General features: G+C 28.5%; 1 protein-coding gene across 1 annotated transcript; it reads right to left on the reverse strand.

Moving 5' to 3' along the window:
* Positions 1-10,883: 10,883 nt before the first annotated feature.
* On the reverse strand, positions 10,884-14,305 carry LOC101222305 (laccase-14). Its single transcript, XM_004136998.2, has 6 exons — positions 14,189-14,305; positions 13,864-14,015; positions 13,302-13,546; positions 12,810-12,938; positions 11,560-12,501; positions 10,884-11,095 (listed from the first exon to the last, which is right to left on the reverse strand). Exons 1-6 carry the CDS (start codon positions 14,303-14,305, stop codon positions 10,965-10,967), a joined length of 1,716 nt encoding a protein of 571 aa, XP_004137046.1. The 3' UTR covers positions 10,884-10,964.
* Positions 14,306-16,609: the final 2,304 nt, after the last annotated feature.

A 16,609-nucleotide genomic window follows, 5' to 3' on the forward strand; every position in this document is an offset into this window, starting at 1 on the left:
TTACGAAGCTAATTTGTTTTTATAGGCTATTTAATATTTTTGAATTCTAACTTATGTTTTTATTTGTATTTAAGGAATTTCTTGCAAACATGTCTTAACCTCTAAAAGTAGTAAGCACTTTTCTTTTATGGCTAAAAAGAGTAAGAATGAAGCCATTTTTTTTTTATAGAAATTATTCCTTTCACAAATATGCTAACTGGGGATTAAATTCAAAAGTGTTCTAAATTGATTTTAATGCTTTTTTATAGAATATATATTCTTAATCCACTGTTTTCTTAGCTACAACTAATTATTTAAAGATATTATTTCACATCCACTCTTTTATTTTGAGGTATTTTACTGAATTTTTAAAATAAAACTAGTTTGTTCTTTTGAAAAATTATTATTGTTGGAGTTAAAATAGTCAAATTACGAGTAAAAGAAGATGAAGGGATGAATCTAGGAACAAACTGGATCTAGTCGGGTTTATGCCAACATATAGCCTAGACCTTTAAGAGATTGGATTTGATCGGCCTCAACTTAGCATAGCCTAGACTTTAAGAGATGAAACCCTAACGTGCCTAGCAAGCTAAATGTTGAGTCACCCAACGACCCTTGATCAGTCAAGAAGATTCGTAGCAATTTGTCCAATATAAGATATGAATAAAAAATTAATAGATGAAAATGGACTTGAGGAAAATGATAATGAAAGTTTAATTTGAGCCAAAATAATTCGATTGGGATTAGTCTCGATCAAGGATGACGCTGAGATCGACCATCTCTATTCGGTGACTAGAGCGTACTATGAACTATTTGGGTTGTAGAAAAATGGTGGTATGGGTTAAAAGCCCAAACTAAGCTTCTCGACCTCCAGCTTGGCCAAAGATGAACCATAATGAGGTTGAGGCCGATCTTCTCCATTTTGTATGCCCTAACTCATTCAACTTGAAATATAAGCTAACTTCTGTAGGATTAGAAAACTCATATCGTGATGCTTTCGTTGGACAGAGAATCTCAATCCAAATCCTTTATAAATACTCTTGTATGGCTCTATATGAAGTAACTCATGCTTCCAACTGTTTCTTATTGACTTAGACATCAAAACAGTTGAAAATATTTACAAAATATAGCAAAATGTTATATTATATCAATGATAGACACTGACATGGTAGATCTGAAAATTTATTCTATTTTATAAGTATCTTGGTATATTTTAAGAAAAAAATCTCTTGAAAAATTACTTTTAAATTTGGGTGAGATTCTTTTTTTTTCTAAAAAACAAAGTTATATTGATAGGCTTTTTATTCTCATAACACACAAAAATAAACATGGTTTTTCTAAAAGGAGAAAAAAAAGAGTAAGCAATCAATCAATCAACGACTTAGAGCCCATGATTTGATTTCTATCAAAGCAAATCAATAGTATGTTGAAGTAATTATAGTTTGAGGGAAAATGTGTTAATTATATGATCAAATTAATTCAATCTAATTAACAATTTAACTTTATTGGTTTAAGAATTTGGTTTGGGTTTTAAAAAATATTTGTTCTCTTTTCCAATGAAAACAAATTGTTTAAACATTTATCTTAAATATATATTTAACTAACTAATTGAGACCCATTTCATCAAAACATCATATTTTATTTTAATTATCTCACCTTAGAACTAAAGAAAAAACCAACATAATTTCAACATATTTATGTGATATAAATATCATTAATAAACAAACGTATTTATATTTCTAAAAACTAATTAAGTTGAAGCGTGAATATCTCAAGTTCATAACGAAGATTCAAGTCATTACTATGTATATTATACGTCTTTAATATTCAATTATTGATCTCTCTTTCAAAGATATAACAATCAAACTGAAACGTTGTGTTGCACAGTCCATTTTACGTTAAAATGTTAGCTCAAAATTTTATTAGTAATTCATTAATAAACAAGCAATTATGTTTTGATTGTTACATTTTCTTTCCCAGCGGATGAAAACTCAAAATTTAATCTCTAACAAACAATTTTATATTTAAAATCTATTAAATATTAAAATTACTATAACAACATTCAATAAGTTATTCGAAATTTAATAAATTTTAATATCATGTGTTTATTATATTATATATTGGGTAGTCACTTACAATAATCCAATATTATTATTTATATCGTGTATGCTATTATTTTGTTTTGGCAATAATCAAATAACTAATTTCAAAGTTAACTGACATTCGTTCTAAAGAATGTCGAGAAGTAATTTCACATTACAAATAAAAAATAAGTTTCACCATTCTTACAAGATATACGAGTTATTTCTCTCATAATTGATTTTGAGATGAATTCTCACATTATCTAACCATGACATTAGAGTATAAATTCAGAACAGTATTATTTTGCAATTATTTTAAAATGTTGTAATATACTTAATAATTAGCCGTAAAAATTTGTTATTCATTACAATTTTTTTTTTTTTTACTTAAATTGAAATAGTAGTTCTCTAAGTATGATATAGTTTATAGCAATTTATTTCCTTGTGCTAATATATCAAAAAATAGATAAGTTAAGCTCCAATATGGTAACTTTAAATAATTATATGAAATTAAAAAATAATTCTTATAAAAACTTTGAAATTAAATACCAACACAATAATATATTATCAACTTTTAAAATACAATGCCTATTTTAGTCATGACAATATGTTGCAACAATTTAATAGCAAATTACCAAAACATTTTAACATTGATCTTTTTAAATCTTTCAAACTATTTATCCAACACTAATTTTAATAATTAAGCACCTAAAAAAAACTTATTCTAACAATTTTAATTTAAACTTCAAATGTGTCAATATTTAGTTATACCAACAAATCTTAATTAGAGTTCAATTTCATACTGAAATAATTACTATAGCTTAAAATTCTTCATTCATTTTTTTTTTTGCAAACTACTATGTGTAGTACTCTATTAAAATGCACCTTTCATACACCAAACCTTCTTTTATGTGATAGACTCAATGACCAATAGGTTGGGTGACCTACTATTGCTGCCTCATTATTGAAATCATTATTAAAAGTATAAAGATTCATTTTTAAGTATTAGAAGACAATCGCGATTTTTTTTTACTAGAAAGACGTTGAAGCAAGAACTATAAAAGACTACAATAATCATCTTTCTATTTCAAAACCCGAAATTTAATTTATGACAGTATTTACTATTTCATTCTCAAACTAAATTAAACTACACCTAAAATACACGTGTTATTAGGTTGATGTAACATATTTATGTAAATGAAGCAATATCGAACCAATGATTGGGTGTTTTGTATGCATGGGTGGCCATGCTTCCACTACACAATTGATTCCAACCATCTATGAGACTAACCTAACTTAGAAGGTTAGGCTTGAGAGAGGGCTCAAACTCCAATGAAAGTTGTCACGTTCAAAATTGTTCATCTTATATACATACCTAATTTGAAATTAAATGTAATATATGGCCTATTTATATTATGGTTCCTAATATATAACAACCATTTCCATTTCCATCCCTAAATAAATTGTTTTATTTGTAATGTTTTACTTTTAGAAATCGAGTTTACCAATCACGAGTTTTTTCGAGAGAAAAATTCACTCTATATTAATCAAACAAAGCATTTTCGACTCGATTATCTTCTATTAGACCCAACAAGATTGAAAAATAAGAAGAAAAAATTAACTTAAAAATAGGATGAATTTAGGACTCATTTTAATAAAAACACTTTTGATAAAAGTTATTTAAAAAAAATATAGTTTTTGTCAAACACGAAATCACTTGTTTTTAAAATTAAATAATTGGAAATGTATTCAAACACACGTTTAATTTTTTTTTTTTTACTTTATTACATATTTAATCTTTAATGTATTTTCAAAACTAAACCATATTTTGAAAATTGAAAAAAGAAAAGGAAAAAGAATGATTGATCTTGTTTTTGAGATGTGACACAGAATTCAAATGTAATAAGAAATGTGGAAAATTTTGTAAAAAAAACAAGTGCATGAAACCAACATCATTTTCAAAAACTAAACGAAAGAAAAATCAATTCCAAATGGGGCCTTAAATAATTTTATATTTTGGTTTTTGAAATTTATATTTGTTTTCGAGAAATTCATTATAATTTTAATTGTTTTCATCGTATATAGACTAACATTAGTATTCACAGCCACATCTTGCAAAAATAAAATTTAATTTTCCTAATTTCAATAAAAACTCTTCTATATACAAATATTTGAAAAGAAAAAAAAAAGCATAAAATCATATGATATTAACAAACCATATCCAATAATATATTCTGTTGATTACATAAGTTTAGAATACATAAAATAGGGATTTTATAAAAACAAAATATATCAAATTAAAAATGGCTAGCTCTTATTGATTATATTTATATATACACACATGCAAAGAAAGAGAGAGCTATTGGAGTACAGTTGAGGATAAAGTTAAAAATTAGGCAGCAATTTAAGAAATTTTGGGCACACATGAACCTGTTTTCTGACTAAGGAAAGTTCACGTGAGACATTTTAAGGACAAATGTTTGGGGCTATCCTATCCATACCCATACACTCCCAAAATTAACACCATTAATGCCACCTCTCCACCATCAATCAGAAACTCACATTTCCAATTACTCAATCTTACAAACTTTAAAGTTAAAAGTGAATATAACTTGAAATAACTAGAAAAATTTTAGAGTAACTCTAAACCCTAATCCAAATTCTAACGAATGTGAGAGAACTATTGTGTATATATATAATATATATCTTTTATGATGATACAAAGAAAAGAGTGTTTTAAGTTGGAGGGATGGGGGTTGAGTATTGGAAAAAGTGGATGGATGGGTGAGATGAATCTTGTGAATCTCAATGTTGAAAACACACAATATATATATATAAATTGGTCTTAAATTATATAATAGTTTTTCTTTTCTTTTTTGGGAATGGGAGAGAATTGTAGATAAAGAAACATTTTTACTAAGTATATATCCAATGAACTTTCCAAAACAAAAAAATCGAATAATGAAACCTTATGTTACGTTTAGATTTAATAATTGAAGCCTTTCTATAATCTCTTTACTGTTTACTTAAAACGAAAGCGATAAAAAGCAATTAATATAGTGATTATTGCTAATATATATCTTAGACTACTAAGTCGGGTTAGCATCAAACACATCCCAATATATAAAATATGAAATTAAAAATTATTATTATTGCTACTGTTGTTATCATAATTAATTAAAATCTAATATTGTCAATAATAATAATGCTTAAATTAAAGTTATAGCAATAATGAACACAACAATAAATTATAAACCCCTTTAACTTGCCCTAGGCTAGGCATTGTATAGGCCCCAAAACATTTTTACCTTAGGTACTTCTAAACATATCATAATTTTCAAGTTTATTTAATTTGTTAACTCTTGGGGGTGTAACACACCATTTCTTAAATAAAATCATATTTTCATCCCTAGCTTTCATATTAAATTGAAGTTTTTTTTTTTTGTTTTTTTTTTCAATTTGGTGCCAATTTTTTTTTTATCTTGATTTGATGAAGCAAATTACATATAATATTCTCTCAATAAAATAATAAAAATGTACAAATTTCATATGAGTTGGTACATACATTTAAAATGTTGGTATACTAACCATTAACAACCCTATATGAATATTATTATTTATAAATTTTAGTGATTGTAAGAACATAATTGAAAAATATTCAATGTATAAAATATGGAGACCAAATTAAAAAGAGGACACATATATACATATAGAGGAAAGAGATGTAAGAACTACTATATTAAACATAAAATGAAGGTGAATAGTGTTGTGCTTTGGGTACATAACACCAAAATAGACAACTTTGAGTAGGGACATATTCTAAACTTATAATAAACATTCCTTTAAGTACTTAATACATTGAAAAATGTATACATAAGACCACACCACTTATATGTTGCCATATACGATAGTTGTAAGTACAAAAATCATGCTCATAGCTCAAAGTATGAGTAGAATATATAATACAATGCAAAAAACTTTGTTATAAAAAAAATTTGAACTTAGTTTTTCAAGTCAAATAAGTGATAAATCATTCTAGTAATATGGGTACGTAAGTGATAGACCACCATATATCACTAGTAAAACTCTATTGGTGATAGAGTCTATCACGAATAGATTTTGTTATATTATTTATAAATGTCATATTATATACACTTAATTATTGTTTGCAAAAGTAACTAAAATTGGTAGTTTTGTAAAATGTATGAAATTATGATAAAAAAAAATTGTATTATAAATTTGGTATTTATAGTTCGGAGAAAGTTAGAATTTAGTCTATAATATTATTAGTTAAAATTTAGTACCTATAATTTAATAAAACATCTCGAATAATTTTTATGGTTGAATAAAATCCTAATAATTATTTACTAAAGAAAAATTATTTACGAAGCTTTTAAGAAACCATATTAGAACTCACTAGTTCTAACTTCTTTCAAACTATAGAAATTATCGGAGAAAATTCATATTTAAACAAATCTAATTTTAACTTTAGATTATGAAGTAATTTTACAATTAATTATTTTATTTAATACATGAGAAAAAATTCAAAATTTGGATGATTACAATATATATTATATATTAGTCGAGTTATTTATTTTTTACACGAGAAAATGTAAATAATTGGGAAGTTTGAAATTTTGTTATTTTCATGTTTTAAAGATAATTATTTTTCAATTTTTTATGAATTTCATATTTTGTAAATAAAGACTTTTTATTCTTTGTAAAGTTCCCTAAAATTCCAAAATCTTTCCTATTCACAATTATAAATTTATTTTCCTATTGGTCCCCCATCTTTCCTATCAAAACAATTTTTTTTTATTTTTCTCTAATCAAATTATTTAGTGATTATATCAATATTCTAACATTTATATATATGCAAACTTATGCCATTTTATGCTTTGTGTCCACAACTAAAATGTCAAGATTAACCTTCTCTTCCATTCAAAACTTTATTATAAATTAAGTATTTTTGGAGTTATATAGCAAATCCTTCTCTATTCCTTTCTCTTTCATAATTAATTATTGGATACTGACTTTACTATAATATATATTTTTTAATACTATGCTATAGGTAGATATATATTTTATATAAAAATATCTTTCATGTTGTTGCTTTCAAAATTATTTTTCTATTAAAAAATAACACAAATCAATGTTTCATAACAAATTAAAAAACTAAGAATTGGAATTGAACAATAGGTTTTAAAAAGATAATATAAAGAAGAATAAAGTATTGTTTTGTTTTCAACTGCTTTTTATCCTGAAAAGTTATTTCAAAATTATCTTACAAAAAGAAAAAAGAACTATGTCATAAAACAGTTTCTGTGTTAGATATATTATTTTATAATCAATTTTCAAGAGGTTGATAGAAAAATATTATATAATCAATTTTTGAGAGGTTGACATTTGAAAAAAAAAAAGTCCTAAAACTACTTTTAAACCATGAGGTAAAAAAAAAAAAATCATTTTTATAACTCTTTTGTATGGATACTATAAGAACTTATTAGGACGGTAAATATTTTTAGCAAATGAATATAGGTTAAAAGTTCCATTAATCATCTCGAAAGTTAATGATTTCAATCATTTTCCACGGTATAGAACCATAAGGTTCTCCATGTAATCCTAGATCGATCATGGGTACAACATTGAGGCTCCTTATAAGTCGTTGTCCATTGGTTTTGAGCTACCTCTAAGCTCCCTTTTATGAGTCGTTCTTTGAGTTGCTACCAATAAACTCTTTTCAAGGGTCTTTTAAAGCTATACCAATAAGTTTTTCCAAGTTACCTCTAAGCTTCTCATAGATCCTTTATGAGTTGTAAGCTAGCTCTGAGCTCTTTTATAGGTTTTGATCTCTGACTTACTCTAAGCGTTCTAAATAAGTCCTCTGAACCCTTTTTAATTTTCTTCATGGATCCTTTGAAATTCTCTCTAAGCCACTCATGAGTCCTCTAAGATAGGTCTCCGGATCGTCCTCTAAGCCTTTTCTAGTAGGTTCTTTGAGCCCATTCTAAGTTCTCATCGAATTTTTAAGCAACCTATGTTCATAGACCTTCAATCTTTTTAGTCTCTTGAACTCGACTTACCTCGTTGAATCGATCCAATAACACCAACCATATACGATAGTGATAATATATTTATGCATAGTTTAATTTGGTTAAGATACACTATTGTTTATTTACCGTGTTTGTTGAAGTTTGAAAATCTTCACCTTCCACGTTATTAAAACTCTCTCGAGAATCTTTTGTTCAAAACATGAGGTAAATTTATAAAAGATAGAATAGCTACTCAACTTCTCATGTAGCCAATTGATTTTGAGTTTGTTGCTTATACCGGTCTAACTTGACTTCATTAAAAAGTAGCATTATTTTATGTAGATTATTGCTTGGAGTAGAATATATACAAAAGAAATATGATTCATAAGAAGGGTAAGATATTCTTCATTGTAAAGTGAATGAAATTAATTTAAATCCAAAGCATTGAATGAAAATTATGAAATGTACATATATTATTGTTCGAAAGACCCCACACACATTCATGATATATCAAAACACATCCAATAAATTTCTCTTTAAAAAGCTATCATTTGCTGCTCACCTAATAACTTAACAATATTCCCCACCTTCCTTTCAACAACTTGGCTTCAACTCTTTCACACTTATGTTCATGAGTGTTACCTTTGCTTTTATCACAAGTTTCTCCTCTCTCTTTCTCTCTTTTTACCCCTTGCTCTCAATCTTTATTAAGGTGTTTCATTATATATAGCATTCAAGTACACTCCATATATATGATCTATTATTCCAATGTGGCATTTGAGTGCATGTGTTTTTATTGATATATTGTTTACATATAGTGTGTTTATACTGTCCATAAGAATATATTAAAAATGGATAATCATCATATTTTAGTGAATTATATTGTATGAGTTTCACTCAGTTTTTTCTCTCATTAAATGTTTTCTATTGTGTAACAATGAGAAAATCACTTAGATTAAAGAGAGCATGAAATAATGTTTTCACTTTGATATTGAAATGAGGCCATGCTTTTGTTGTAGTCTAGTTGTATCTATTGATATCTAATATTCTTCCACTTGAACCAATTCATGCATTTCATGGAACTCATCATCCTCCTAATTGGAACATATACTTCAACAACAATATACTTTGTAAAGTTAAGAAAAAACCTAACTTAGGAGAGTTTATTCTAAAAATATTTAGGCAAACCAATTGGGTTGCACAAGAGTATAATTAAGGATAAAAGAAGGTGAGTCATTTGCTTAAAAGGAAGAAAACCCATTGGTTTAATTTCTATATATATACACATATATATATATATGACATGTGTTGATAGAGAATTAATTTTCAACCAATCATGAATTAACACGTAATTTAAATTAATATTTAATAAAGTTGAGACCAAATACAAATTTATATTTGCAAAAGTAGTAAACTTAAAAAAGTGATGATTTTCTAATAGTCATTATCGTCTGATTTCATTAATCTTTTCATATTCTCAATATACAAAAAATTGGTGTCATGAGCTATTTTTTTTTAAAAAATATTCTTATCATTTGATGCAATTTTCCTAATACTTTTCTATATATTTAAAATCATGTCCTAACACACTATAAAGCTTAGTTTTGAGAGTGTTGTTATTAGATAAAATTATTGTTGTTGAGGCAAAATTTTGAACAGATTAGATAAGCTCACGTAATACACCCATAACTTGTTTGAAGAAGAAAATAATACAACCTAATTATTGTGGTGTTTACCACATACTTTTATTGACTAAGTAGAGATTAAAAAAGTGTAAAAGATAAAAAAGGGTTGAAAGTAATTGGACTCAAGTTTATCTCATCTGAAGTTATAATATGATGTATTTGTATAGAAATTTGATTTAAGGTTTTGTATCATAACCAACTAGGTAAAAAGGATAATCGATTCCATGCTTGGTCAAGGTTGAACTCAGTAGTTGGGTGGACAAGCATAAAACAAGATCAGTATCCAAAATGTGTTATCTATCTCAATTAGTTTGAGATGGTTGAATGGTATCATTATTTGAATATATATAAAACTTTGAAAATTTTGGAATATGAATAATGGGCCTTTTATAGATATGAAAATGGAAATGTGAGAATGTGAGAATGTGAAAATGTGATATCTGGTAATGGGCAGGAGGATTGAGGTTGGTGCGTGTCAGATATTGTGTCCCAATGATAATGCCCATTGACTAAGCTCATTACGTACACCGCCACTGCTCTATCTTTCTTTTATCTTTCCCTTTCCCAACCTCCATCCATATCATTTATTTATTAATTCAGTTGTTTACTTAGATTTAAATCTTCACTTTGTTTCAAATTAGTATTATTAATTTCAGTGTAGTACTGAATGTGAATGGTGTGTGTTGGGTTTGTGGGTCTTGGGCCCTTGGGAAGCTTTTTCTTTAGTTGGCTAAAGTTTTCATGGCATTGTTTTCTCTTGAGCTATTGGTAAGAGACGTACTATTTAAACAATAATATGAGGCATTCTGCCATATTGGTGGAGTACTCTTAAGTATCCTGTCAAATGTATATTATCAATGGAATGATTTAATATGTCAAACTCATTGTATAAGATATTTCTATTCATGTCTCTACATAAACCGTACATTGTTTCTAACATTTACAAAGTAGATTGTATCCATGCAGTGTTATTACTGTAAGACACCGAACCTTATCTATCTACTATAAATGGTTCAAGTTTCATGGCAAGTAACTTTGGGTTTTGTTTATTGGATTGAGTTAGACAAAATTAATTAAAATATAATATAAAATAACAATTTATTTTATACATTTATGATAAAACCCAATAATGTAATAATTATAAGGAAGATTGATATATAAAACCCAAGAATTGAAGGTAATTGTAGCTAGCATGAAGGCAAATCATGTGGAGAATGGAGAATTTGTTGATGAGGAGCAAGTCCATCTTTCACTAAGAACACCATGGTCATGCCCCATACTTGGTGACGCTCTATATGGCAATGCATCAACCACATTCCTATCAAAATACGCATTAACATATTCAACGTTCTTTACTGTGTATGTTTGGAACGACGTTTTAGTATACTTGAAACCAAATCGATATAAATTTAATTATCTAATTTTCATAAGTATTATTCTTTTCACTAATAAGATAGGTAGGTACTCGTTTGCTTCTATATTAATTAGTACAATGTAGGAGTTTCAACCATCCAGGCACTTACTTTTTAGTTTTCAAAACTTAGACTTCGATTTGGAAAAAACTGATATAATGTAGATAACAACAAAATGGACAAGTTTTGAACCTTCGACGATTTCTAATACTTCCCATCAATGTTTTAAGAAACAAGGACAAGTTTTGAAGCTTAAAAAAAACTCTTGATTTTGGTTTTAAAATTTAAGTAAGAACTCAAAAATCTTTTTACTGAGAAAACTGAAAACCCCACGAAAACATGTAGACTGAGTTGGGCTTCAAAAACAAACCTGGGTTATTTGCCTTGAATCTGATAGCAACCCAGCCATTTTTAGGAACTCCAACTGTCGTCTCCTCTGGTGGGTCGACGAGATTATACCGTTTCGGATCAGTTTTCGGGTCAAAGTTCCCAAATCCCCATCCTACAACGTAAAAGCTATAGCCATGCAAATGAACAGGATGATTATCACTTGCAAGCACATTAGTACCCTGCAAAATCAGCTCCACACTAGCATTATACTCCAAAACCATTACCTTAGTCCCAAAAGAAGTAGGCAACAACTTTTCCGGTAGATTCTCGCCGGTATAGTTGAATTTTCTTGGTGGGTTTCCGGGGAAATCTGTCGTAAACACGCCACCAATTTTGTTGTGGTAAGCTTCAAGTAAAGAAACTGATGGTGTCACAAAGCTCACATTGTTGATGCTTGCAGCAAATCTCTTCCCAAATGGCCCAGCACAAGGCTTATCTTCGTTAGAGCAATCCATTAGGTTAACAGATAAAGTGAAAAACAAACGAGTATCAACTTCTAAAGAAACATCTACTGTCGTCAAGCTTCGTAGACGTTTGGTGAAATCCGTTGCTGCTTCGGTTCTATCATAGGGAGGTAAGTGTGGAAAAAAGGGATTTGGGGGATTTGGTGATGTTATTGTTGAGTACTTAAGAATGGCTGTGGCTGTGGTGTTATCAAAGCCAGCACCAAAAGCACTCGAGTAGGATCTTGTAGCCATAATATACATTCCTGGGGATTGATTAGCAGTGATTAGTATGTCCATTGATTGGCCTGGTGTAATCATAATATAATCTGTTTTAAATTGTTTCGTGTAGATTCCATCTTTCCCAACTAATGTCATTTTGTGCTTTGCGATTCCGAAAAAGAGTTCTTCGTCCATAACCGCGCTGACGATTCGGAGAAGATAGGTTTTTCCCTGCTCCATTGTGAACTCAAATGTTTCTGTAAGAATATATAGGTATGATTATATATATTTCATGAGGGAAATAAGAAAACATGCATACGTTAGGAATTTGGATATACTGTTTTTCTTTTAACATTGTTTTGATTCTTGAAAAGCTTGTTTTGACAAAGAATATAATGAAAATGAGTTTTCTCAAACAGTATAAACTCAAATGCTTAGGTTGATTTCAAATGAGGTAAGTTGGTTGTTATTATTATTTTAAAAGAAGGTAAGATATTTATTATTAATTTTTAAAGAAATTGAAGAATTAATTTTATAGAATTTTAATTAAAGAAATTTTATATACCTTGTTTAGAACATGGATAAAGATATCCTGGTTGGCCATTGATAGTGTATGCATTTGAAAGTAATGGTTCTCCACCACTTCTATTTGCATTCTTTGGTATTTCCATTACATCTTCCTTCCACCACTCACCTAAAATAAATTAAATTCATTCATTTAAAAATCCATTCTTTTTTACAAACACAGTTTAAAGTATTGATATGCAATACAATGTAATATTTTGTTTTCAAAGAAAATGCCATAATTGTTGTTTTTAAATAATAAAAATTGAAGATGTATTTGAACGAAAGGAACAGTGGAATAGAAAGAGTTTTTGTGTTCCACCACTAAAAAATATCAATTTAATGCTCTATAGAATTCATAAGTTTATTTACTACTCCCTAAACTTCATGATTTCATACTCTTTCTTCCAAACAACTCGTAAGAGAGAAAAGAGTGAACAAAAATAAAGTATTGAAAGTTAAGAAAAATGAAAAGAAGTAGAGAGAGATATACCAATTACAATAGGGATCTGTGCGTATGGTTTAGGAAAGGGATATGAAGCTGATGGGCGTGGACGAACAATGAGAAGGCCATGGGCAGTGGCCCGAGCCCAGCCACTATGAGCATGCCACCACATGGTTCCTTCTTCAGTGGTAAGTTGAATTTGGTAAGTGAAGCTTTTTCCCGCTTGAATTGGGCACTGTGTTATGTATTCTGGACCATCATGCCATGGATTTCTGATTTGTCTTACACCATGCCTACATTTTCATTCCATTTCCATTCTATGATATTTATATTCAATCTTCTTGCATTGATTTCGTAAGTAGAAGGACCTAAATGATAATTCAATCTATGTTTTCTTTCTTTTCTTTCTTGTTCAAGATAGTAAAAGCATAGGATTAAGATCACACACTATCGATAAGCTAATTTGAATACGGTAATAATTAGTGTCTTGTTGGATCTAACTCATCCATACTCGGATTGATGATGATAGATTAATGGAGCTAGTTTATCATAGCTATGGATAGGATTGTTATTTACATGTAAAAGAGAGTAAGGGGAAAAGAGATCGAACCAATGAAAAGTGATATTATATTTTGTGTGGTTAATCACATAGACAATGATTTTATCTCCTCTATGAGCTTCCAATGTTGGCCCTGGAAACTCTCCATTCACTGTCAAAATTTTCTTGGAGCTGCAAAGCTTGGTGAATGGTGATAACTTCACCTATTCCATAACACAAAATTCCCAATCCAAAATATAACTTTGCAATTAAATAGATTTTAACCCAATGAGAGAGAAAGAACGAATAAGAATAATGTCGAGATTCAAATCATCACCTCATGATTTATAACGTAATTATACTATTTGAAAAACGACGTTTAAAAGAACAAACTTACCTCAAAGTTATAATGATGGGTTTTGGCTGCTGCAAATGGAACCAAAAGGAGAAGGTAGAAAGGCAGTAGCCATGAGAGGTTTGTGATGAAGCCAATGGAAGAACCTCTTAAGTTCATCTTTTTCAAAACAGCTAGATTATTGTAGGAATAATTTTGATGGTATATAAGGGCAATCTCAAACAGACTTGGATTAAGTTTTTTTTTTCTCTTTTTTAAAAATTATTTTATGCTTTTAGTATTCTTCCTTTCATATATGTTTCATAATTTATTTCTTTTTTTACATTCTATAATTGATTATAATTAAATTGGCTTCAAATGGTATGTTGTTTATGCAGCCAGCTAAACAATATTCCAAATTTGGAAACAGGGATTGCATGCTTCTAATCTGTATGAAAACTTTGATTTGAAATTAAGTATTTGTATACAAATAATATGCTTACAACTAATACATTGAGATTATGAATTATGATTCAGCTATAATTTTATTCATGTAACCATTAAGTTGGCTTAAGTTATTCAATCATTATAATTATAATGGTTTTAGTAACGGTAGCCATACCATATCACAACCAACATATATGTTTAAAAGGGTAATCGTGCAGAAAAACGGACATCAACAATGTGATTGATATAATCTAAAATATGAAATTTAAATTAAGAGAAGACATGAGTGAAACTATACACAACATAACACAATGAACTATACTTAGACTTATCATTGTTAGAGTCTAACTTTGATACCATAAAGGGCGAGGTAAGTGAAGGACATAGACACATGATACTAAGAAACGTGTTGAGATGACATCGTATCACTTAGTTAGAAAGATCTATTTTAACGACTTAAGACCACACTGTGTTGAGCCGATTAATGCCATAAAATTTGTTGTTTTTGTAAATAAACTATTTGTTGATTTTAATAAAATAAGATGTGTTATTTTATTTTGAATTGCTTTTTATCTTACGTAACAATGAGTTGGCCTAGTGATAAAAATCTCAATAACTAGCTAAGAGTCTATGGTGTGTGAACAAGATTGAGTCTCTTATCTCGGTGGCACTACGAACACAAATCACTTTGTAATAGTTAAAACCTTTTTTTTTTAATCTAAATTCATCATGCGTAGACATGCAAGTGAACGTATCTTACATATAAAGTTTGTATAAGACTTGACAACAAAATAATTATTCTCTATTTGAAAATTTGATAATTGAAGAGATTTATATTTTAGTGTATGTGATAATATATGTGATTCGTTATCGATCTTAGGTAAGTTTTGACAACTTAAGCCAATGCCACAAGTTATCAATATTAGGTAAGGTGTGACAACTTTCTTAAGCCAATGCCACAAGATTTCAATCAAACTCCATTCATTTATATATACTTCTGAAGTGAAGATGCAAAAAGGTAACAATCAGTAGACAAAAACAGTAAAGTATTTTGGGAAATTCTCTCATTTTTAGTCAATGTTCTTGGACTTGCAATCCAACGACACTTAGAGATTTGCAACAACATGAAGCGAAAGTTAGAAATAAAAAAATGGAGGCAATAAAGAAAAGATGCAGAAAGAGAAAAAGAACAGACATGCGAGAGAGATGAGAGTTGTGAAAGGTGAGTCGGAGAGGAGAGACAACGAACGATACATAATGTTGAGAGGGATAAAATAAGCAAATTGAAGAAGAGGAAGAATAAATTCACAACTAGGGTTTTACAGAATAAGTGTAAGCAACCTTGAAGATTTGGTGTAATTATGATATGAGTTGACAAAAAATGAATGGTTTACATGAATTGAAAATTGAATTTTTTGAACACCCGTTCCGTATACTTCGTTTCAAGGAATGTTTTCATAAATCAAATTGTTGCTAGAGTCATAACAAATAAAATCTTGTGGAAGAGAAAGATCTCAGGGAGGAGGATACTGATTCAAGAAGCCTTTTTCTTTTTCTTCTTCTTCTTCTACACTTAGGTAACCCCTAACATATGGTGCTTAACTGTTAACTTTCCTTGTAGTTATTGGATGACTAACTTTTCCATTCGTCAATTATCGATCTATTTAAGTTCATGAACTATTTAAAACTATTTTGTAAACTTCGAAGACTAAAATGTAACTTTTGAAACTTTGACCTAAATAGACATGAATTTCAATTCCATATATCAAAATTGTGTTTTTATTCAAAACAAAATTGATTTTTTTTAATGTTGCTAAGTGTACTAAAAAGGTAATGGAACATTTACTTAGCGAAAATTTAAAAAATGAAATTTAAAGTATTATATGTAGAAATATTTATTGCTCACTTTTTAAAATTTAGACCATGTTTATTCAGTAAAATAAAAAAAAATTAATGACAATTTAAAAATTGAGCTTGTTTACTCTCCAATTCGGTAAAAAAAATCAAAATTTAATTGACAAGTGAAAAGTTGATATC

The sequence above is a fragment of the Cucumis sativus genome, chromosome 7 (assembly GCF_000004075.3).
Source record: "Cucumis sativus cultivar 9930 chromosome 7, Cucumber_9930_V3, whole genome shotgun sequence".
NCBI lineage: Eukaryota > Viridiplantae > Streptophyta > Magnoliopsida > Cucurbitales > Cucurbitaceae > Cucumis > Cucumis sativus.

Excerpts from the sequence above, each read along its gene's own strand:
- LOC101222305 (XM_004136998.2), bottom strand. The coding sequence starts at position 14,305 with ATGAACTTAAGAGGTTCTTCCATTGGCTTCATCACAAACCTCTCATGG. Across the intron at positions 14,016-14,188 it reads CCCATCATTATAACTTTGAG|GTGAAGTTATCACCATTCAC; the intron begins GTAAGTTTGTTC and ends GTTATGGAATAG. Across the intron at positions 12,502-12,809 it reads TTATCCATGTTCTAAACAAG|AAACATTTGAGTTCACAATG; the intron begins GTATATAAAATT and ends ATATTCTTACAG.